This window comes from Struthio camelus, chromosome W (genome assembly GCF_040807025.1).
Source record: "Struthio camelus isolate bStrCam1 chromosome W, bStrCam1.hap1, whole genome shotgun sequence".
In the NCBI taxonomy this organism is placed as follows: Eukaryota; Metazoa; Chordata; class Aves; order Struthioniformes; family Struthionidae; genus Struthio; species Struthio camelus.
The window spans coordinates 59,375,859-59,399,838 of NC_090981.1; the positions used below are offsets into that span (position 1 = coordinate 59,375,859).

Here is a 23,980-nt window from a genome sequence, read left to right on the forward strand (position 1 = left end):
TGTACACACCATAGCTGCTTCATCCTCCCTGCACTTGCTTGGACTTCTTCCCCCAGGGGAACTGGTGCCTCATTCTCCCGCACTGTCTCCTGCAGATGCTGCAGCCTGTGCGTTCAGAGATAATTTCTGATGTTGCTTCATACTGAAGTTCTCTCCAAGATAGATGTTACCCATACTTTCTGTCCCCAGCGTAATTTGAGAAGCAGTAGTACTTAAGGTTGCTGATACTTGTACAGAAAGAAATAATGAGACAAAAAGATGATAATTGATATTATTAGCCCAGCATGCAGTTGGCTGGTAATGGAAATCTCTGTTCTTGATTCAAAACAAATTATGAGCAAGCAAATTAGTGTTTCTTAAAAAAAAAGTTTACCAAAAAAAACAGGCTTGTATCTCAGCCAAGGCTCTCTCAAATACTGCCATGCCTTAAGATGACACTCTCCGGCTCCTCATTTCTTCTGCTCTAAATTACAATCTGCAGAGTTTTGTTCCTTGCACATCTTTTTGCCCAGTCCATCGGCAGATATGTAGTACCCAGCCAGCTTCTCCCCACTGTTGAGTCCTCCTCCCTCCCCTTCCCTTCCTTTCCCTTCCCTTCCTTTCTTTTCCCTTCCCTTCCTTTCCTTTCCCTCCCCTCCCCTCCCCTCCCTTCCCCTCCCTTCCCCTCTGCCTGTCCATCCAGCAGCATCACCTGGCTGGAGGGCAGGCAGGTCATTTGCTGTAAAGTCCTTTAAAAGTGATTGGAATTAGCTCCGACTCTGGCAAAATTGATTATTCTTATCAGAAAAGAAAAGCTGACCCTCATCATTCCACTTTTTCGTCATTAAATTCAACCTGCTTTCTCTGTGCTTAAGTAGCTGTATGTAGAAGTTAAAACCTATTGTAAATGCTAATTATTGGATCATAATTCAAACGGAAGCTGGAATCGACAAGAACTGTACATCAGTGAAACAGCTATGATTTTAGCTGCCTGTACAGCTTATGCAAGTCTGTTTTCTGTCTTAATTTCCTCAGGCAGGGAACTGTGTCTTATATACACACTCATTAGTTCCTTAGCGCTACTGCAATAAAACCTTGCTTGCTAAGGCACTCAGGCTGTTTCTCTCCTCTTTTCTTCTGCTCTTAACAACTCTTCTGTTCCTCTCATTTCACCTCCAACTCCAATCGGGCAGCCAAACGTGTAGCTATACCGTAATAAACCTTATGTGCATTTGCAGTTGGCAATTTTAGCTCATGAACTGTGCCAAGCAAGACTGAATATGTGTGCAGCATGACCCAATGCACACCTGACCCCAGCGTTTAAGGGACACAGAAATTACAGTAATCCTCATATTGCTTTTGTTTGCATCCTCCCTTTTGTCTTAGAAATACTGTAGAAAATTCTTAGCTAATGATCTTCTGATAAGCAAATCCAAGTTGGTATTTTTTCTCCCTTCAGTGAATATGGCTGGCAATCAGGGAGGGAGGTAAAAATGTTAGCCTGCCAGAATTTCTGCCTCACTGGGTCATTTAGCAGAGTCGGTCAGGTAGCAGGGACTCTGCAGCTGCAGCATTACGAGGGATCTCATTTAGTGCTATGGTGGAGAGAGCACACAGCTGGGAGGCATCGTCAGAAACCTCCCCTGCCTGCTGTTTGGAGGAGGTGGACTCATCCGCCAGTCAGTGGGATCTCATCAGGCCTTCAGTGGAGGTGAGAAAAAGAAATTCCTCCTACAAACAGGGAAAGGAGCTGAGTCTGTGCAGTAAGATTAGAAATCTGGTGAGTGAGAAAAAGGGTCTGATGTTCAGAGCCTAGTTTATACCTTCCTCCCCTTTCCTCAGACTCCCTTTTGCAGTCCCTAAAGCAATGTTAAGCCTTGCTCAGGTTAGCTGTGCTTTAGCACCCCTTCTCTGTCGGTCAGGTTGTCTGCAGTGTGGAGCTGTGGATGACAGCCACACCACAGCGACCAGCAGCGATTTACACTGGGAAAGTACTGCCATAAGCACAGCCCTGAGGAAGCTCTCCAGCCACTGCCAGCTTGTGTCAGCAAACCACTTCCGAGCATTGCTCCCTCGTGTACTATTCTGATAAAAGAAAGATTTAAAATACATCAGCATGAAAATACTCCTAAATTCATTGACATCAGAGTTATATTATAGGAACTGTCATCGTCTTTACCTGTACAGTATTGTTATCTTCAGCACGTGTCAGGTTCATGCTTCAGCCTCTTTGAACTCTCCCTACCACTAGCATTGCAGCATCCCCGACAAGGGCTTCAGCTGAACAACATACATATCTGATTTCCAGCCGTGGGGCTCTGTGTTTTGGGATGACATCCCTCATCCCCCGAGCTCCACTTCGCCTCCTGTAGCACTCAAAACAGCTGCAGTCAGAGAGTGTAGGCCCAGGAAGCTCCTTCATCTTGTCTTTCAAGCCCCTTTCGCAGGGGTTTTGCAGGGACATCAGCTTTCTCCAGCCAGTCTTGTTTCCTTCTGCCATTCGCTGCATGGCTGTATTTTGCCACCAGTCTCCTTGAGAGGTGGAAGGAAAAGGCAGCTCCCCAACCCTCAGGCCTTCATCCTATCTCTGGAAGGGGGACACTGAGCAGCATGAAATAGCCTCTTCCCTACCCATCCTCTCCCAAGCCACAGAAGAGGGGTGCTGCAATGGCCAAGGCAGCTGACACCAAAACTACAGTGAGGAGCTGTTGCTCCAACACCTTTTCCTTCCTCTTCTAGCCAGCACGTCTTTCCAGGTGACAGAAAGTGTCACCAGGCTCCTGGGAGGTCGTAGGCCCATCTACTCCCTAAAACTGGCAGATAACAGTCCTGCCTGAGAAAGGAGACGGGGGATCTCTTGAGGATGGGAAAAGGTTTAATCATTTATGATAGTTTGGGACAAATTCCTGAGACCAGTTCTGTTTTCTCCTCCAGTGCAGGGTCAGAGCTGGAAGGGCCATGAAGGCCTGGCCCTGTACCAGGGCACTACATGCAGAGCAGATCGCAGCAGCTGGCTGGCTTCATCCTTCAGAGTATGCAGCAGAGGGTGGAAAGCCAGAGGTGAAATTGAGAGCTTACTCTGCGCCCTCTGCAAAGGGAAAAAAGAAAGGAGTTCCTGCTCCTCCCTCGAGGAGGGCCAGCTACTCAAATCCATATGAGAGCGATGCGGATGTCAAAATGACAAGCTAGACTCTGAAAATGTACTTGTGAGATCTGCAGCTGCCCTAGATAAATTGTGGCTGCCTCCCTCCACGTTGTCTGGCAAGAGATCAAAAGAGAGGAACGGGGGCGTTTTAGCTGCACCAAGTATAAGTACTAGGCTGTTATCCTGAATGGTCCCCATGGGCCACCATGCCCCAGTGATCTGGCAGCAGCCCCGCGTGCCACCCAAACAGCTTTCACAGGTATTTCAGCAGCAAGAGAGAGAAGTATTGTGGCATGCCGCACAGAAGGGCTCCCACAGAGATCCCCGACCCTGCTCCAAGAGCAAATGTACTGAATTAGGGGCCAGTATCCCTCTGAAATAGAATTGCAGCCAACCTAATTAACAAAAGCTTAATCAGCAGATTGGTTAATCATAAACTTATTAAATAACTAATTGAGCTCTAAGGCTGTTTGTCAAATTTCCAGACAATGGAAATCTCGCTAACAGAGAGATCAGGTCAGTAATCCTATTACGGGAGCATGCTGGCCATGCAGGAAGGCTCTCTAGCTGAGCTGCTGCTTTTCCAAGTACCAGGGACTTAGGCTGATAAACTGAATAGCAGGAAGAGGCAGCCTGGGCAGCGCATATCCTGTTCTCCCACAAAGATTCATAGTAAACAGGCAATCTGTCTAATGAAACAATGCCTAAAAGCCTCCTTTTAGCGAGTGAAATATCTGTAGGGCTGCACAGCAAAGTTAATAACACTCTTTCTTTCCCTTTCCCAGGGAAGAAAGTAGTAAGTACCGTACTGCAGAGTAGGGATTTGTGAAAGCATGAGAAAATTAGGAGCATCCATTCAGTATGTTAACTAGCCTGGTTGGATTGAACCATCTACCTTCATTTTATTAAGTAGAAAATGTAGAATTTTGTTTGCGATGCATAGGGTGGTAGAAACCCTATGCAGCAGATGATAAAACTGAATGAATCAAATATTTGATATTTTGCTATTAAATCGAGGCCAGAAATGCAGCAGCAGCTGTAAGCGACAGTCCAGTGCTGGGAACAGGAAAAGTCCAAAGGTCCCTTCAGGCAGGACACTGGAGTCAGCGTCCTGTCAGATCCCTTCCAAGCCTGCATGCTGCCTGCAGGATTAGCGCTTCTGTCCTTGCTTGTTTTGGCTACTGTGGGGATGCAACAAGTCGTTCCAAGCAGTGGTATCTGCCAGCCAGTGAAAGCTTCCCCAGCTACATTTTAAAAACAAATTAAACCTATGATTTTTATAGGCTATAAAAGGCATGCTCTCTGCCATAGACCTATCTTTTATTATGTATTTTAGACTCAGGCAAGCATGTAAATTTGGTTAAGCGTGTATGCAGTTCAAGCCTACTTATGTCAGGCTCCATTCAGATGTTTTTATATAAATGTGCTCTATACATTGATATCCTCTGTAACTGGAGGCCATGAATATTTTCTAAAATCTTTTGGCTAAGCAAGTTTTTACTGTCTATGCATTACGCTCTCAATGCACACCGTGCTTACTACATGCACTGGTGACCTTAATGCTTCTTTGTAGAACATCAGGACTCATTACATAACAAATCTGATACGCACGAGTATTAAATCTGTTTATCTGGTAGATTATTACTGTGCTGTTAGCATAGGTGACACTTTAAATGAAGAGAGCTGTTATTGATAGAGTTACATTTCATTTAATGGACTACTTACTTTTCTTTTTTCTTCTTTTTTATCTCATACACGATACAGCAGGCTCAGGCCAAGCAAATGAGTTTGTCTTAAACCTGTGTTCAGTTGAGTAGAAGTGGTGAGTGTGCATCTGCAGAAGTTCTTTCCAGATGAAATAACTTAATTTTCTCTATCCCTTTAAAATATGTCAAAGAAGAGAGTAGCTCTAATTTATGGATTATATTTTGTAGAGTTCAATTTATAAAATGGAAATTTTCAGCTAGTCTTACCAGGTTGCAAACACTCCCCCAAATATCCAGCTTTGCTATTCTGTCTGGTAGGAAGAATATTCTTTCAAAAGTACTTTAAAATACCAAATAAATCCCTTTCTGAAGGTAAAATACGTTTAAATAAAACTGATGTAGTTTGTACCTTTCAGCTTTGACAGTGGTGGATGAGATCAGGCAGGGGATTGGGAGCCAAGAATCTCAGTTCTTTACTTCCCTGCAGCTATAGATGCTTTAGGTAGCTTTAAGGTAAACCAGTTAACTGTTTTTTCCCATCACTAAAACATAGCTTCTTGTTTCACAGAGATGGTTCATGCTTATACCATGCCATGAAGTAAAATGCTCTGTGTACAAAATAGTAAATTCTTTCACTGAAATTTACAGTCATAAGGTTTTCTTTGCTAGGTAGCTAATCGCACTGGATGCCCTGCTCTCCTACGTGTCAAAGCACGGTCATGGATCTAAATAGAAAAATCGTTTCTTCCCATGATTATGTGAAGGTCAGATGTATGAGCTTTGGGGCTGGAGCAGCACGCCTTGGGCCCGGGGGCCTGCTGTCATCCATGTTAGCACGCTGCTGAAACATAAAGCCGCTTTTGGAGACACTTGTGGCATAAGTGGATTACAGTTTGGATCAGATCTGGAGCAGTCGTTTTCCTGTCCTCCTCTATGCTAAGGAATAGCATGCCTGTGTAGTTCGGTGTCTGCTTTCTGAAGGGCAGCATGAATAGTAAGATCAGCCTGGCCGTAAAGAAATCTCTCCGGAACTTGTGCAGCCAGCGTTTTCGATGAGAGCGTTTCCAGCCCCTTCTCTTCCTGAGAATTAAACCTGCATTGCTGGGTGTGCAGTGCACTGACTTCTTGTTGCAGTACCTTCTATATTAGAAGCGAAGAGCTGCAGCCTCATTTACTGTCAGAAGGATGCAAACATGGCCTTTGTATTCCCTGGATCTTACACCGGTTCTGTGTCTGGTCAGGCCCTCAGGGTAGCTTAAAACTACTCAAAGCCCGTCTATATGTTTATGCCAGCTCTCAGCTGTGCCAAGGGGACAGAATAACAGCTAGATCAGCAAAACATAGGGAAATGCAGCTACTTGGGTGCTTAAAACACTGGTCCAAGAGGGACCTTTGAACACAGATTTATATGCCTGCTCTTGCTGATCAATTCTCACAATTATACATAGTTCACTGATTTCCCCAAACGTGGGTGGGTCAGCAAAAATGAGATACTTCAGCTAAAAATACTGTGGCTTGCAGAACTGGCCCAAGTTGGTAGCTGGATGACTTAGTTATCTAACCTTTGCCTATCTGAAGACTTTCTTCCGAAGCTGGTAAAAGAAGTCGTATTTCAAAAAGACTGTTCTGAATAATCAACACTGGGGCTCAATGCTTATCATCTTTAAACCAGATTCCCTGTATTCAGAGCCGGGAGCTGGCCACAGACAGATCCTTTTCATTCCTGCTACTCCTGTTTAGTAAAAATCACTTTCTTTTGCCTTCTCATGCAGGGAGGCACAGCCATCAGCTGTGCTAATACTATCCATGTGGTCCCAAATACTCTCTCCAAATCTCCGCAGGGAGCGCAGCCCTCATGGTAGCCACAACACACTCGATTCTTTTACTTTCCTTTCTATACAGCCCTCTCAGTGTGCATGCAAAGCTCCTATTGATGGGCACATTCAGGGGGGAATGTACCCTGAAACCTGTCCAAGAAGTGACACAGTCCTAGCTGACAAATACTCTCTGTCAGAGGTGAAAGTTAGTGAAGGTTTCAGCACTGACTAGATGCATGCTAATGTCCTGGAGCTAAATGATGCAGTGAGCTGAAACTAGGACTTGGGTTTGAAGTGGAAGTTGTAGTCAGCGTTTCGTTCTTTCTCCCTCCTTTTGCTCACGACTCTCTTGATCATTCAGCAGGATGTGAACAGACAGATTAATTTTATTTACTGTGTAATTTAAATTCTCGGCTTGCTTGAGAAGGTAGAATTCATCAGGAAATTGCTGCAGTCCTCAAACTCTGAAATGATATCAGCTGGCAGTGGGGAACACAGGGGCAAATACCTCCAAAAATCTCATTTCATAGATCTCGAAGTTGGAAAAATGCAATTCTGTCACACGGGAGTCATTTCTCTTTGTCTTCCCACTGCGGGAAATCCCATGGACCAACATCATACTGTCCCTGTAGCAGGAAGCTCTGTCTCCTCCTAGTCAGGCAGGCTCAAAAGCAATTGGGTTGGCGAGGTTCAGCTCATGGCTCTCCGCAGGCAGGCAGGAGCAGCCAGTGCCTGCGTGCTTCTAGCCCCCAGTACAAAGGAAGCAAATCAGTCTAATCTGACACTGAACGGCTTTTGTCGTCAGGCTGCTGCAAACAAGAAGAATGCAGGCAATCGAGCACCGTGGCTCAGCTGAGAGGCAATGTCACCCTACACCACAGTGCTGCCTCCATTCACAACTGTCTGACCATAGCTAGAACCAGTATCTAGGGACAAATGATAAGCATAGATTTGGGGGGGTCTGGTCTCAGCATAGCTCTTCAGCATAGCACAGGCTAATGTTTACCATGCTTCTGAGTTGTCTACTTTGCTTAATATTTGCAGTAGCTCTGAAGGAGACCGACGCATGTGACCACTCTTGCCATTTCTGTTTTTGGGCAGAACGTAGACAAAATCAGTGCCACATGTAGCAACGTGCACAAAAGAAACCGTTCAGCATTTCATTTTTAAAAGACAGGAAAATGTAATTAAAACTGGTTATGATTTCTTTAAGACTGAAACCAAGAGGATTAATTGTAAGGATTTATTCAAGTCCAATTTTTTACATAGAGATGTTCACATAAGTGCATTCTGCATCACGTACTCCATTACTTATCTTCCCTCATCGTAAAGGAACTAGAGACATCCAGCCAACTCAAAAGGCAGTCATTTTAAATTGCATTGGCTAATACAGTATTGCTTGAACTCATTCTTTGCAGCTTGGTTAGGTCAGTATCTAACGCCCAGCGATAAGCTGATCTTCCCCTGTGGCAATAGGGGGGAAATTAAACCTCTTTCCTTTAGACGTGACTAAAGGAAATGACTTCCTCTAACTGAGTTTTCCTGCAGGAGTATGCTCTCCTTTTGTCACCAGGCAATTATTGCCCATCATCTGACACATCCTAAATTAGCCAGGTGAAAGCACCCAAAGGCAGGAACCATTTGCCGAGTGCTTGGCATACTACTGCACCATCTTATTTGAGACCTTTGCATACAGCTGTAGCGTAACACCATGGCCAAACAGGATGCAGAGGTGGACGAATTATGTTCCTGATCATGTGTGAAGCGTCTATTTCCTTTGCTCCTTTATATTTATGACTTATTCCTGTCTTCCTGAAAGCTCCTTAGGCTTTCCTGCTTGTTTTCCTGTCACTAGTAGAGCTTGCCTTGAAGAGCACTTGGAGCAGATGCTGAATGGGACAGAATGGGTCAGCAAGAGAACAGGCTAGTGTGAGGTTAGCACAAAGGCAGCAGCCTTTGCGGATTCGTCAGGTGGGTTCATCTTCTTTCTTTAAAGGTTTTAGCATGTAAGGGGACAAAGTGCCTCAAAGATGGAGTGAGAAAGTGGGCAGGAAAGGGGAGGTGAGATATAACAGGGTGGTTGGCAGGCCCTGCAGAAGGGCTTCCCCTAGTACTGTTCAGAGCGGTATGGTGGTGCCGAAAGGATCCTGGAACACCCCACCACCACCACCACCACCACCACCACGCACACACACACTCACACACATGCATGCACACATAGACACGCATGCTGCTCTGTTTCCCTCTTCTGACAATGTCCAGGATTAGCCTAAGTGGAACTGGTGCAGACAAATTCCCCAGTGCATCAGGCTGAAAGCACTGCTCCCTGTGTTCTCTGATCTTTCCACTGAAACTGAAGCTAATGGTGCTTGGCTCCACTCAAGCGTGGAGCCAGGTAGATTACTCTGACACAACTTCCCTGCTAATGATCAGGCAGGAACTTCAGACTCCTAATTGAGCATGCTTCCTAATGTCAGAGGCGCATGCAAGCTGCTTCGTACTCTCCCAACTTCCTCTGCTGTGTCTTGCTTCTTTGAGGAAATGCCTGGCTATAAAATCAGTAAAAAGCTGGCGGGAACCTGGATTTGGGTAAAGCTGTCTCTCCTCCAGCTATACCAGCCCTGCCAATATTGCTAATGCCTGCCTGTTGGCTCTGCCAGCCATCACGTCTGTACTCACAGCGTGCTCAGTCACCCCTAACTGCTTCATGGGAAGGGGGGGTGACAAACCACGTATGTGTGAATTTTTAGCTAAGTGCTATGATAATAAAAAGTATTTCAGCTAAGTGAAATGGAAGCTGAACGACTCATTTCAAATACTTGCAAATGTCATGTAGAGAGCATTAATGGAGCTCTGCTATTATGCTGCCCTTTTACTGCCAACAGTTAGTGATTTCTCTGAAATAGCTGGAGAATAGCCTCGTTTCATTCTGGTTTCCACATCTCCAAGCCTCTTTCACCTTGTATGTCTGCTATATCAGCTTTTTACTGAGCATCAGACAGCAAGACAAGACATAACCAGTCTCTGAAAATCACTGCCCTCTATTCCTTCATTTGTTCTTGTGTGTCCCGTTTCCTCTGAATTTGGCAGGAGTGCCTGTTAACAACCCTTCCTCATTCTTCTGGTGCCTGAGAGTTGCCCAGAATTAGATAGTTTTGTAAGAGTTGGAATTGATTTTCCAGCAAGCTGAATTGCCTTTTTGGAAGCTCATTGCATGTACTGGAACGTAGCGGGCAGCACAGTCCCGGACGAGGAAAGCCTTGTCATAACCAATGCCGGGAATTCCCAGGTGCTGAGGACAAGCTATGCCTATACCATCTGCCTGATGTCTCAAGCTGAGCAGTGGCCCTGAGGCTGCAGGAAACCTGTGGGAACAGAGGTCTCTTCTAAGTCCAGTGGGGAATACTTTCCTGCTGTACTGGGCAGTCTAGGACAACTCAGAAGGAAAGTCCTAACCGTGAGAATTGCCCAGGCATTTAGTTTCCAGGTTTCACACAAAGTTTAGCAGAGCTGGCTGAGTGAAAGGTTGTGAAGTTGGGATTTATGCTCGTTTGGATGTACCATCAGTCAACATGAGGCAGACTTAAAAGAAAGATGCTATTTACTTATCTAGACTAGACTGGTGCCTTCTCTCACCTTCTCTTGACTGTATTTGTTTATGTATTTGATTGCAGCCTCTGTGAGAACTATTTTAGTTTGTGAATTGACTGATTTTTGTTAAAACGTTGGACCCTGAAAGTAACATCTTCAGCAGTGCCTAAATCAGTCACATTTCTAAAAGGGACTCAGTACTCAGAGTCTGGGGTCCTGGCCTTCAAACAAAAGTCCGGGAGCCAAAACCAAAAGAATTGGAAGCCCAGGACAGAGTTCACTGTCGAGAAATGGGGTTCACGAACTCCGCCTGCTAAGCAGCAGGAAGCACCAAACAGAAAACGGGCCTCATTCCGATATGCCTGATAGTCGGTATGTGAGGCTGGAATTTATAGCCCAGAATTATTTCAGGAGATAGGCCCCTAGGCAGTCCCTTTGGGTGCAGGCAAACGTAGTAGTTCTTAATACTCAGAAGACTCAGATAGCCTCAACACCTGAAGTAAATCATACCCATCTCCACCACCTTCCCAGAGCTTGTCCTAACACCCCAGGGCTGGGCCCACCTCCCGTTCCCTCCTGCAACTCCTCACCTTTGGGCTCAGGATTTGTAGAATCCGAGAGGGAGCTGAACTGTTGTCTCAGACTTAAGAAATTTGGCTGGGGACACAAGCATGGATGTGACAATGGCATTATGTTCCTACAGTGTTTACATTGCTTTGGAAATGTTCACTCCAAGCACTAAATAAGCAAAAGAAAGGGTTAAAGAGGAACATCATGTCATTCAGATCCGCACACTGCAATAGCACTCCGTAAGAACATGGAAGTAGTCACAGGAAGACCTACTGGAGAAAAGAGATACTTAGCTAATGTCCAGATTCATCAAGCAAATGAGTAATCTGAATTGGAAAACAGAATTAGTGCTTGTACTGAGTAATCAATAGAAGGCAGAGAGTGCCAGTCCGTTTAAAAGGCTCAGGCAGGCCTAACTGTCTTGATAGAAAATGAAACCTGTAACCTTGTTTTTGAGTCAGGTGCTTTTGTGAATTATGCAGTCTCTTAAAGTATTGGCCTCTTGTCTCAAGGATGTATATTTATGGTCAGTGCTAGAGCTTTTGGTATAGATGGGTGGAAGTCTTTGTATTTAGGATTGTAAACGTTTGCTTCCATAAAACCCTGCTTTATCCCGCTACATCTGAATAGAAAAATTCATGTGGCCTGCAAAATACCGGCCTTTTATTCCGGAGACAAAGATAACCAATGCATTTGCAAGTTACAGTCATGAGAAATTACCTTGATTTAAGGTTTTGACTTCGATCCTGTATCAATCTCTTTGTAGTTCATGCCGGAGGGAGTTATTAGCCTGATCCTTTTCCTGCCAACTTCAATGACCATTCATTCGCCCCTGCTGTCAGCAGAAGCAGGGCTGGGCATGGCTCGTATGAGTATGTACTCTTCTCTGCAGGTTCCTCAGCCACACTCACCACCACCGGTATCTAGGCATCTTCTCTGGTTATTTGCCCCTCAAAAAAGAAGTCTTTGGACATGTGCCCCCCTGCTTTTACCTTTGTGGAAAAGACAGAGTTTGCCCATCTTGCTCTTGCAAGCTTGCAGCTTTCCTAAGACAGGTAACAGGTGCTTTTTTCTCAAAGGGAAATAAAAAATTCTACAGGAGAAAAAAAGAAAAAATATATATATGCGTATATATATCAACATATTTCACACACCACAGGGGAAGCAAAAGCAAAACAAATTCACTATTCACGTTCCCCAGGCAGCAGCCTGGCATTCAGGCATGGCACAAGAATAGTTTCCAACATTTTCTCACACTCGGGAGAACTGTATTTAGCTGGGCTTTTTCCTTCCTCATTGGTCTCACACTGCTTTGCTCTGCAGGCCTCACCTGGCATTGCAGGGTTAGGCTGGGGCAATTAGCTCAGCTTTTGTGGCTAGCTGCTGACTCAACCTAACTAATTTCCCAAAAGAAATAAGGAAGGAAATTGAACAAGAAAATTGAATAGCAAAACAGAAAAAAAGGTGAAGATACAGGGAGGTCATCCTTCATATTCTACCCTTCTCCCATTCAGTTTTCCTGCACTCAGGGTAAGCTCTGTAAACCACAGGAGAAGAAACACCCTGTGTGTCGCTCTGTCCCTAGTGTGTAAGATTTTCTGGAGGCAGGGCTTTTTAATGTTTAATGTGATAACCCATCGAACATGGGTTCCCATCCCTGCTGGAGGCAGAGATGTGTTAGTACAACACAAAGATTGCAAATCCGCAAAAGGCTTAAGCTTTGGGGCTCTCAGACCTGAATTCCAGTTGTGTTCCTGTGACAAGAAGTTATTAAGAAGAAGTAGTCTCTCCTCAATGAAAAGCTAATTTAAATCCTCTCTTGCAGTGAAAACAGCAAAACCGCCACCACGTACTATCACAGTTTTAAGGTTACATCTCACTGGCAACTGGAACATGCTCTGAAAAATAAACAAATTATACACTATTTAAAAATACAGCTGCAAAATGTTTCACTCCCTTTTTTTAAAAATAAAAAATAAAGCCCCCAAGATTCAGTGTGAGATAAAAAAGGAAGATGCCCTGGGGACATCACAGGCTTCCAGGAGGAGAAAAAGGGAAGGCCACAACATTTTCTGCTATGGGGTGTAGCATCAGGGTATGTTAGCCTGAGCCTGGTGCCATGCTAACGTTGCTGCCCGACTTCTGGATCCGTCATGGCTCGTGTCCAGCTAGATCAGAGAGCTCTCGGGTCTGTTTGCATCCACCCGTGTTCATATGCCCCTAGCCACCTTGGAGGGAACGGAACACAGCTCAGCCAGCCTTTGTGGTGTCCCTGTGGACATCCCTGGGGATGGAAAGCTCCAGTTCCTGCCTATTAATTCTGCCATGCCTTTCAGCTCTGTCAGATCCAGGTTTCTGCGGCTGTATGGTGGCCAGCCAGGCTGTTGCCTTAATTCTGCTTTTCCCCTTTGTATCCCACATGCAGAGAAACAGAGGGAGCTGGCTCGGAAGGGCTCTCTGAAGAACGGCAACATGGGAAGCCCAGTTAATCAGCAGCCCAAGAAGAACAACGTGATGGCACGAACAAGGTAAAGCACTGAAAAAGCACTCCGCTGTACTCTAAGCTGCCATCCCTAGTGGCCTTACGATGGGGCAAGGACGATGTTCATTGCCAATCACCAATCACCAAACACATTGCAAGCGCACCATCGGGGCTTCCCACAGCTGGCAGGCCCAAATGCTCTCTGCTGTGCTGCATGCTGTCCCCAGGGAGAGGCAGGGACAGTTGGGCTCAAGACCAGTAAAAGGATAAATACAAAACCAGTGACAGTACAGCCTGCAGGGAGGCAGAGGCAGCCCAGCCAGGACTTAGGCAGGGGTTTTATCTGGTTGTCTTGCGTGTTTTGAGTAGTCTCACGTCCCACGTAATCCTACCAGCAGGAGAAAGTGGAATGCTGCTTCATGTAACAGCATACTGCTTTAGAGCTTAGTTCTGACTTGGCTGCTTTTGTCCCAGTAGTTCTGTTCCATTTTGAAAATGACCCCTTGCCCATTCTGATTGACTTAACGCAGGCTTGTGAATAATACATCTCTGTGTGTTTTGCTATACATCTCCCCTGCACTTTAAACAACGTGGTCATACTTTGCTGGAGCTGCTTTGGCACATCTCTGTATGACAGTATCAGACTGTGCCACAAACCACTGGAAACAGAAAAGCTCTTGGCTGAAATTAGCCTATTTCAATTTTTTTCCAAGCAAGCTTCAGTACAATAGCATATCATTTACCTGCATTCAAGAGGCAGGAACCCCTCTGAGTCCACAAGAGGGCACACTTTGCATGCTATAAGAAAGGTGGCAATTTTTAATAGAGGTCCTCACTTAAAATGACAGCAGAATCTGCATGAAAGCTGGATGTTTATTGATGAATTAGAAAGTTGCGTGGATTACCATACATTAAGTAAAACTGGAGCTGCAGGTCAGAGCCTCTTTGTATGCAACACATCCAACAGATGAGGTTCCTTGTTCAAAGTAATTCCCAAAACCCACAAGAGCAGTCAAATCATGCCAAGGCTTTGTCAAGTTTTATTTGTAAGTCCCTGCGATGTTGGTCGAATACGCCGCATTGCTCACTGCTCTCTGTTTGCAAGTTGAGGCCATATAAAGGAGCCAGGCCTTTACTGGCAGTAAAAAATTCAGCAAATGCAAGAAACTCACAGCTGGGTTTTCCATGCCCACTGCTCCTTGTTGTCTTCCAAATACAAGCTGGATACAGGCCAGAGACTTGGATTCTTTTGGCAGCAGGCTGCACACTAGCTTCCCAAGAGGAGTGGTGGCAGATTTGCTGCTTGAGAGGTTTAGAAACACTGAAATTAGCAGGCAGAGGTGGTAAGGGAGAGAAGGCAAGATGATTATGAGGCCTATCTGTAAAATTCATGACTTCTATCAGGAGAGGTTGCTGTTTAACAGCTGCAGATGGAAAGAAGAGTAATTTGGGTGAGGAGAGGCAAGGCAGTGACGCCCACTGACAGAAGCTTTAGAACAGCCAGCTCGGTTTTATTGCGTTTGTGAATACCTGAACACTGTTCAAGGGACATGCAGACCCTTCCACAGCTGAGTTAAGCCTGCTGCCAATAGACTTGTTTTTCTTGGTTACTTTTCACAGGTCTTTTAGAAGCATCCCTTGGGATCCCAAAGCAAAGGTTTGCAGGTGTTGCTTTAGTAGCAGATGTAGCCAAGCTCTATTGCTCCCATGTGGCTGGGAGGTGCCCAGCACAATGCCTCACTGGTCCATCTTTTCATCCCCTAGCTTGTTTGACTTTCTGTGAGCCAAGCAGCACTATGGGCAGAGCCCTAGCAATACCTCAGCATGGTTTGGCCTATCTTGTCATAGATACCCCAGCCCCAGGAAGGCAGAAGTCCTGCAAACTTGTTCAAATAGCTTGTTTTCACAATATAAAGGTTTCAGGCCAATGGGAAGTACTCCAGTGGGAGTACAGCAAGTCCAGCCTTGTAGTTGTTCTTTAAGTCTGAGCCATTGGGTTCCTCCAGTGTGCAGGAGGAGAAACAGCCAAAGCCATTTCTCCCTTTCTAACAGTCTGCCTTTCTCATCAAGTATCTTTTCTTTCATTCAGGTAATCTGCATTGTCTCTTCCTTGCCCCACTCCACCTCCTCCTCCTTCCCCGAGTTTTGGTTCCTCTGTATTATCTGTCTGAACTCCTGACATCCGACCTCGAGTACCAGGTTGCCTTCACCATTCTGTCTCCTCCAGGTGGGAGGGCACAGCCAGCCTCAGGGGTGAAAGGATGTGGAGGCGTAATGTGCCCAACCCTCCTAAGACCAAATTAAATGTTTACAAGGCCGGTATGATGCTGGCGTACTCACTACGAGCCCAGGTGGAGCCCACAACACCATCCGCACTGCTTCCACAGAGCCAGATATTAGACTGCTGACAGAAATAATATCATCAGTGCAACCCTTTCCAAGCTCGGCATCTGCCCACTAGGAACTGATCTAGGAGAAGAGCGCGTTTCATGTAGGCCAGCAACGTGACGTCGTTAAGTGATCAGCAGTCTCTCTCTTGTAGCTAACTGGTAGCTTTCGCCCCTTTGCCTCTATCAGATCACATCTGAGACTCCTATGCATGTTTTTCTATTACAACTGATTGACTGTCTTCTCTCTGTAGTCCACTCTGAGCATAGGCTAAACTCAGATTTTGTCATAACATATTTCATGTTAGGTAGCTGAAAACCTCAAGACAAGAAGCTCATACTAGATCACCTGCAGATGAAAGCAGGTACATCTGCAACTCAGCTTTGTTGCAGGGACAGCGGGAAGCAAGAATAAGGACAGTTAGGATGTGAGGGAAAGACATATGAGGAGCAAAGATATTGTCACAGTTTCTATCTATTGCAGAAAAATTAAAGTTCTGTATTGTTAAGAAAAAGGTCATTCCTCAATAAAAAGACATAGTGATTTTTTTAATCAAGTAAATTGCACCACAAAGAGCTCTTCTCCCAGATTCCCTGATACTGAATTGTTTATTCAAGACACAGGAACAACTGCTAGTGAACATATTTGGAGGTGTGTCTTGAAAACCGGAGAGTGAGCATGGAAGCCAGTACCTCTGACATCTCTGCAGGCAGGCTGCTCTGCCAGGTCACAGCTTCAGTTGCTGGTTCCAGACATCTTTGCTTCTTGACTTCCTACCTAATTGCTTTAGGACTAGAAGGACCCTCTGAATGCTATGGGAATGGTATTGAATTTTGCAGGTGGATCCTTTCTCTTGTGCCAGAGGTTGGAAATTATGCATCAGTTTTAAAATTAAATTTTTAATCTTGAGTTTTAATGAATGCAGTAAGAAAATGCAACCAGTCATGAGCGTGTGTACCTGCTTTGATGTAACTTTTGATAGATTTTACTCTTCCTGAGCCTTGCCAATCTTCAGTGCCTAGCAGGCCTTCATATAATTTGTAACAAATAGCTTCCTAAAATTTTCTGAGGAGAAGCCATAGAGCATTGCAGCTGATCAGAAAGCAGCTGGAGCATGGAAGGGGTTCAGGTTTATATTTGCCAAACTCTTAGTGAAGCCCTTCTGTACCACTGTGTGTCGTTAAAGACCATTTCTTCATTTGGAAGAAAATCTGAGCTAAGCCACTGAACAAGGAGATGTTCATCCTGCTGTTACTGTTCCCACCTACTGAACACAGACTCTTGCTCCGTTTTCCCATTTTGGTTGATCTTATTTTAAACATGAACCAAAGTCCTTGTACAGTTTTGTAGCTGAAAGAATTCTATGTTGTGAACCGGATACCATGGAATTAGTGTATTTTTCTTTTCCTAGCAGCTCTCAAGTCTATATTCCATTACATTACTCTCTCAGGCAATTAAAGGTGCAAACTCATAATCAGCCTTTGTAATACTTCTGATGAACGGAAAGTCGTTATAAAATAATGGGATTTTAAAAGTGCTAATCTGATTGGGCTCTTACGCTGCACCCACCAGCTCATATTTCTCGTATTACTAAATTTAGGAGTGATAGCTCAGAAGCGTTCTGCTGTGGGGGCTGGGTAGGGACTCAGACCAAATGGCCAAATCCCTGATTTTGAATAGCAGGAGTACAAGCCACTGCCTTCCCCTAGCCTCCTTCTCCCATTTACTTATTGGCTAGTGTCACTTATTCATTGCTAGGAAACGCAAAACAAAAAGGAGCAATCTGATAGGACAAGCAGTGCTAGTTGAACAGGTTCACAAGAATGAAGCACGGAGTGTCCCAGCTGTTCTGTCTTCCGGAGAGGAATGTGTTCCCAAGGCATGTTCAGCATTCATCCCTGTGAAGTTGTCCTGAACTATGCAGAGACACAACTTACTTCCTCTGAATTGTACCCATTTAAAGTCTTCACCAGTGAGGGTGAACTTGTGAAAAAAATGAAACAGGGAAAGCCTCACTATCATGTGACTTTGCCCTAGACTATGTATGGTACTGAGCTTTCTTGTGTGGTTAATGGACGACATTTAATTATTTCAGGCTCGTCGTTCCCAATAAAGGCTATTCGTCACTAGATCAGAGTCCAGATGAAAAGCCACTGGTAGCCCTGGATACAGACAGGTATGCAAAGTGTTAATAAGATGATATACCTTACAGTGCAAGCAGGTTTTTGTGCGAGAATGTAACATTGAAGCTAACTCCTCCTTGGACCTCTGCTGAAAGTATTCTTGCGGACCACTCATGCTCTTCCTTGCTGTGCCCTTGGGCATACGCTGTAACTGGTCTCTGTGTGTAAACAAGTAGGAAGAGACGTGAGTTAAGAGCACCCTTATGGAAAGGTCTGAGGTTCACAGATGAAAGCTGCTATCCAAGCCCTCTTGGTATAACTTCTTTGTGCCTAAAGGACAGCTTCATGGCACAAGATAGGACTAGCCAGGGAATATGAATCTCTGTAACTGTTTCCTTCTTTGCTGTATGTTGTACTTCCCTGCAGTGATGACGACTTTGACATGTCCAGATATTCCTCCTCGGGATACTCATCAGCTGAGGTGAGTTGTACTCTCTCCTGCCATGCTTGCCACGGTTGCTAATATTAGAGCAGACAGAAATGGCTTAGAGTAGCCTTGTGCAGCCAGAAATGGCTGCACAGGCAATTTGACAGTGGTATAAACCATGTGAATCTGGAAGGGGTTGTGGCAGAAACTGTGATGTTTCTTTCTTCCTCAGTGATCTAGTTGGCTCCCTTCCCTCACTGCTATGGCACAGGCATAAATTTGCCCGCTGTCTGTTTTCAGAGCTACCTTTAGCTTCACTCAAGCTTTTCTCAATTCTGTTCAGGCCTGCAGCGTTGGCCCAAGATGTGCAAAAGCATCAACTTGACTGTCATGGCAACTCAGTAGCTGTCTACCTGCCAAGGACACAAACAGGGGCTCTGTGGGCATGCTGTTGTTTCCATTTCCTGTGGGGATCAGGGTCGCCCAACGTATGTTTACTTGGAGCAGACAGAAATTTCAGAGAGGACTTGCAAACATGAACTCTTGCCCTTTCAAGGAGAAAAGGCAGGAAGTTCAGGCTTTTTAATCCCTCTGTATTTTCTGAATACATTCCCAAGCCCGCTAGTGAATCAGTTGCTCAGCCTCTGGCTACTGTTTCTAAAGGATCCGATTCTACATCCAGGGTGCTGAGCAGCCGTTCTGCACGCAGGCCACGGAGAGCTTTTCCCCCTTGCATCCCTTCTTTGGGCAAAATGCCTTTGAAACTTTGAGTAGCAGCCAAGAGCAGGGACCAGATCAAATGATCTGGCCATCTCTGGGCCCTCACATCAAGTGTTGTTCTCTCAGATCTGGCTAGACAGCACCTGAATCTGAATCTACAAAGAACCAAATACTACCAGCAGTGACTTTACCCCCTTTCAACTACTACAGTGCCGTGGACTGGCAAGGGGGGGCTGTACTGCCGCAAGTCTGTTTACTGTCATTACTATTACATTACTTTAAATCAGTACTCATCTTCATGGAAACGGAATTCCAGAGTAAAATAGCATATAAACTTCAAGGACTGCAGCTGCTTTGGATTGTCTCACTCTGTAGATACTCCTGTTCTGGAAAAAGTGAGAGCAACAGAAGGCAGTCCTCATCTGTGTTAAAAACCTGGGACTTTTTTGTTGGTGGGACAGATGTTAACGATAGGGAAAAGTATTCCAGAACAAATGACCTCCCTGCACTTCTGACCTGTCAGAAGAAAGAAGTCTCAAGTATTTGACTGTTTGTCTCTTTGTCTGTAGCAGATCAACCAAGACTTGAACATCCAGCTGCTAAAGGATGGGTACCGGTTAGATGAGATCCCAGATGACGAGGACCTCGACCTAATCCCCCCTAAATCGGTCAACCCTACCTGCATGTGTTGCCAAGCCACCTCCTCCACCGCCTGTCACATCCAGTAGTGAGGCCGGCAGGCTGTGATCAGTGCTTTCCACTATAACTGTAAAACTTAACAGCCATTGCTTCCTCCTATGGTAGGACGTGCACCTCTTGTGTTTATGGAGCCAGGAGAAACCAAAAAATCCATTTTATGATTGGTTGATAGGTTATTTTAAGCTATGGTTAAACAAAGCAGAAATTGCTCAAAGTGCCAGGCAGTGCCTAGCAGAACTGACTGGTCTGGAGAGTGAATGCAGAAAGGCCCAAAGATACCTCCTTGGTAGACACTGGAGATGGTTTGTAAGGTGTCTGTTCCAGAATGGGAAGGATCAGGTGGGGCTCCAGTTAATCCTACCCAGCAAAACCAATCCATTTGCCAGATCAGCGCTGAGTCTGAGATGCCAGGGATTTTTAACCGTGGCAGGAGGTCAGTTCTTATTTCATTCACTAAACCTGATCAGTTTGTGTCAACCAAAATTATTCCGTAATCAGGGCACAGGAATGAGAACGGAGTAGGGCATCCAATATTATGGCAGGGCTAGCCAGGACTAACGTAACACAATTCATTCACTTGCAAAGAGTAGCAAGCACATGGCATTTCACTCTGAGTCGGTACTAGCTAGAGCTGTCATGTCACATACCAATGCAATCTACCCTTAGTTCCACATCAAATTATCATCAATCAGATCAGATTCAATCTGCAATCCATCCATGCTCTTCTGGGATTCAGTCCTTGCCTGAGAATACCATACTCATGAGTTCAGTCCAGTCACATTTACTGACTTCAGCCTATGCTTAATTCCTGTGAGACCCGTATGCTTCCAAAAATGTTAAACTTTGTTCAAATAAGAAAAAATGAGCCCTGCACCAGAACAGGACTAGAGCTGTACAGTCTGAAGGTCAGTGCAGAAAAAGCTAGTTGAAGAAAGCACATTTTTATGGGACTCAGCTGTTGATGTTCTTTTGACCCTTAGTCTTTTCGTGCCTGTAGAAGAGATTTGTTACCACTGAAGGCATCTGTGTGGTGGTGTCAGACATTAGCAGAGTTTTCAGAAACAAAGGGATTATGAACAGTTTCAGCTCAAAACAAGCCATGAGAGGAAACTGCTGTTTATCTCATCTCTGCCCTCTTCTGAAGCAAGTTTTGTTTGTGTTAGAGCAGTCCTATGTAAGGAATGATTGTGTTTATTAGGTGCTGGAATAATTAGGAAATCTGGTGGTAAATTAGGTTGCTGGACTGAATTAGCAGTTTACCAACAGTTTGCTTTTAATGCAAATTTGTTTCTAGAATTAGAAAATGTGTTCTTTCCCTGGTCAGCCTTTAGCTGTTGGCTTCAGAATACCCAGGACTCAGGTGATGGTTGGGTTGGCATTTTTCCCTGAGATGGAATCCTTTGACACAGACACAACTGTGTGTTTTCCTGCTCTTTCAGGAAGAAGGAGTGCCCGCCTTGCTTCTGTGCTTGCTTTAGATCCTGGTGAAGGCAAGAAGTGAGGACAATTCTAAGTTTTGCATCCAAATTTCCTGTCCAAATTCCTCTGCGTCACAAGAAAGAGCCTGAATTCCCCCCCTGAAGTGCAGATCCTCTATTTGAAATTTGCACATAGTGAGTTGAGTCTTTGAGAAGTCTTCTTAGTGATTAGGAGAACACTTATTTTTAAACGTCATGGGTTTTTAACTCTGTGCAATGCAAGGCATGGTATTGTCCGCAGCGTGATTGAAAGATCAGGGATACAGTAACCCTTGGGCTTTATGGTCAACCACTGAAGCTGTGTTTGTCCCCCTCCATAAAACAGGGGCCTTGCTGTCTCCCAGGGAGCAGAGAGGATTGGGCGGTGTTTACTGAGCATATCTGCCTCCCCATGCAGACATGCTAGTTAACTTGCTAACTCCTCTAGAAAGAGGATGTCCCTTAGCATGAGGGTCAAAACTTAACAGAAATCCCATGGTCAAACCAAATCCTACAGGACACGGCCAAGTCTCTTTAAATGTTCATTGTCCTAAAGCGGGATTGTGCAATTCAGCATTGGTACCATGCAACGTTCTCATCATATTTGTCCTCCTGGGTCAGTGCCTGCCCCTTCCAGCCAGGCTGCACAAACTCAGCCTTCCCCAGAGCCCTTGCCCAGGAGCTTAGAGCATTTCGGCATATCTGCTAGAGCAATGAGGCATCCTGTTTACAAGGGTGAACCTTGGCAGACTGTGGGTCCCACAGGTCTCTGTCACACTATCTCTGTGTTTGGGCAAAGATGGAACGAGACATGCTGAGACTGAGTCTTCCAAGGCTACACCTCCCTTCTGAAGGCCAGACCTCCCGTAATAATCATTGCCCAGTCCAGCGCTATCAAGTCCTTTTATTGCCCCTATTGCTGGTTCTGGTTTTTGCCTGCCATGTGCCCTGAGGCAACCCTATAACTCTGCGTTTGCCCCCAACCCTTTGGACTGTGTGATAGGCATCTGCTTTCAGCATAACCCTTTAGGGTCCCTGGGAGGAAAATACTCTTTTGCATATAGGACGGAAAGAGATAAGTTTAAATATTAGCTACAGCCAGTGCTTCCCCCAAATACAGACAGAAGCACAAGCCAAGTGTTTTTTCGTGCTCACAGAAGGAGTTGGTTGCACAAATAGCTGGTTTGGCATGATAGTACAGGACCATAAAATGACAGTTTTTTGGCTTCTCCTCTCTATGCTTTGTGTTCATATATTTTACTAGGGGAATAAAGTAGAAAGGGTGGGGAAAGTAGTTACCTGTGTAGGGTCATTATCAGGAAGGCTGAATGAATTAAGGCAATGCACATGTGGCTATCACATAAAATTGACCACTAACCCTTCTGAACTGCAGCCCCGTAAGCAGGTTATGACCTGGGATATGTTTGTTGGCTCACTGTGGAATACGATGGACAGCCCGGCAAGACGTATTAACTGCAGATTGGGTTGGCTCTCTCTGTCTGGTCTCTTGTTCAGACTTTTGCTTTAGCCGGAAAGTTTTCCTTGTGCCCTCAGTGGAGGTTAAGCTTTGGTAACTCTCCTTGGGAAGGTGTCTAGATACGTGGCCGTTCTGTCACTGCTCTCCTTAGACTAGTCTGTGCTGCCATGGCCCAGAGAAGGCAAGAGCAAAGGGCACAGCTGCTGGCTATCTGGCACAGCATTATAAAGCCCTGAAGTCTGCAGAGCTTCTGGGCGCTCTCCTGACTGCAGATTGCTTGCAAGAAAGCAAATCATTCCTTGTTCCAGTCTTTATACTAAACCAGATGGTCTTCTCAGGCCCCATTTTCAGGTCTCTGCGGAGACCTGAAGAATACCCAGGGGAGGAGCACCACAGAGCGTGAAAGGCTGCATCACCATCCGTATAAATTACCATGCGAGTAGGATAACTTCTGATATTGACGTTAGCACCTCCACAAAAGCATTTGCATTTGATGCCCCCTAAAGCCAGCCTGGGTTTTTGTTAGGACCTGTATAATTTTAGTCACCAAATTATGTGAGTGTAAGCAAATCCTTTCCCTTTATCAGATGTTAACTTTGCCTTTGAACGTGAGCTGGCTTTGGACTGCAAGGCCTCAGCACTCAACTCTCTCTCCTGTAAGTCTGTAAACTCCTCATTTCCAGATACCTGTGCGCAAGGAAGGCTGAGGGTGACTATCTTGGTGTTGAGGGAGGTCTCTAGATAGCGTGGTCTAGTCTGTTTTTCTGATGGTTTTATTGTCGCATTTGTCTGGAAGAAGGCTGATGTCCAGGCAGCTATCCTAAAGGCTCATCTGATAAGATACCTTATCAGACATATCTTGACGCCAACCTTTGGAAGAAACCACTGGATCATTTCTGACATTTCTGCATGCCATGCACCCAACGTGTATGTTTGGCTGTTGAGTCAGCAGTGCTTGTTTGGCTGTCTTGCCTGCAGATGCTTTGCAACTGCAAAAGCAGGTGGCGAAGCCTGCTGCCTGGACTTCAGAAGGGACTTCAGGAAGCTGTGCTCGCCCACGGACAGGATGGACTGGGCTGCTTCTGATTTGGCTCTCCAGCTCCTTTCCTGGAAAGAGGTGCCTGCTCTGCACAGTTGTGTATTGGCTGACACATGTGTTTGAAATCCTGAGCAAAAAATCCTTTCCTCTCCATACAGCCTGTCCCTAGACTGGCCTGCAAGCTGTACAAAGGAGTGCAGGAGGCTTGAAAAGTACAGCACCCTGTATGTGACTGAACAGAAACAAGAAGATGCTTTTGAAGAAAGGGAGGACCCAGCTAGGCACCGGATGGGATGACAGAAAGAGAAGAACAAGCAGTAATTGGAAAAGTTGCCAAGTGCTGCCTTGGCCTAGGACAGA

At 45.3% G+C, this 23,980-nt stretch overlaps 1 protein-coding gene across 3 annotated transcripts in view; it reads left to right on the forward strand.

Moving 5' to 3' along the window:
* Nucleotides 1-20,476, forward strand: part of LOC138064123 (protein FAM219A) — a 100,119-nt gene extending 79,643 nt beyond the window's left edge. For 2 of the 3 annotated variants that reach the window (XM_068925281.1, XM_068925282.1), the window contains exons 3-6: nt 13,234-13,336; nt 17,774-17,854; nt 18,228-18,282; nt 19,521-20,476. In XM_068925281.1, coding sequence (XP_068781382.1) covers nt 13,234-13,336; nt 17,774-17,854; nt 18,228-18,282; nt 19,521-19,676 — 395 coding nt within the window. In that variant the 3' untranslated portion in view covers nt 19,677-20,476. Of the gene's footprint in view, nt 1-13,233; nt 13,337-17,773; nt 17,855-18,227; nt 18,283-19,517 lie in introns of all 3 variants that reach the window. The other variant, XM_068925280.1, reaches the window with a different exon arrangement.
* Nucleotides 20,477-23,980: the final 3,504 nt, after the last annotated feature.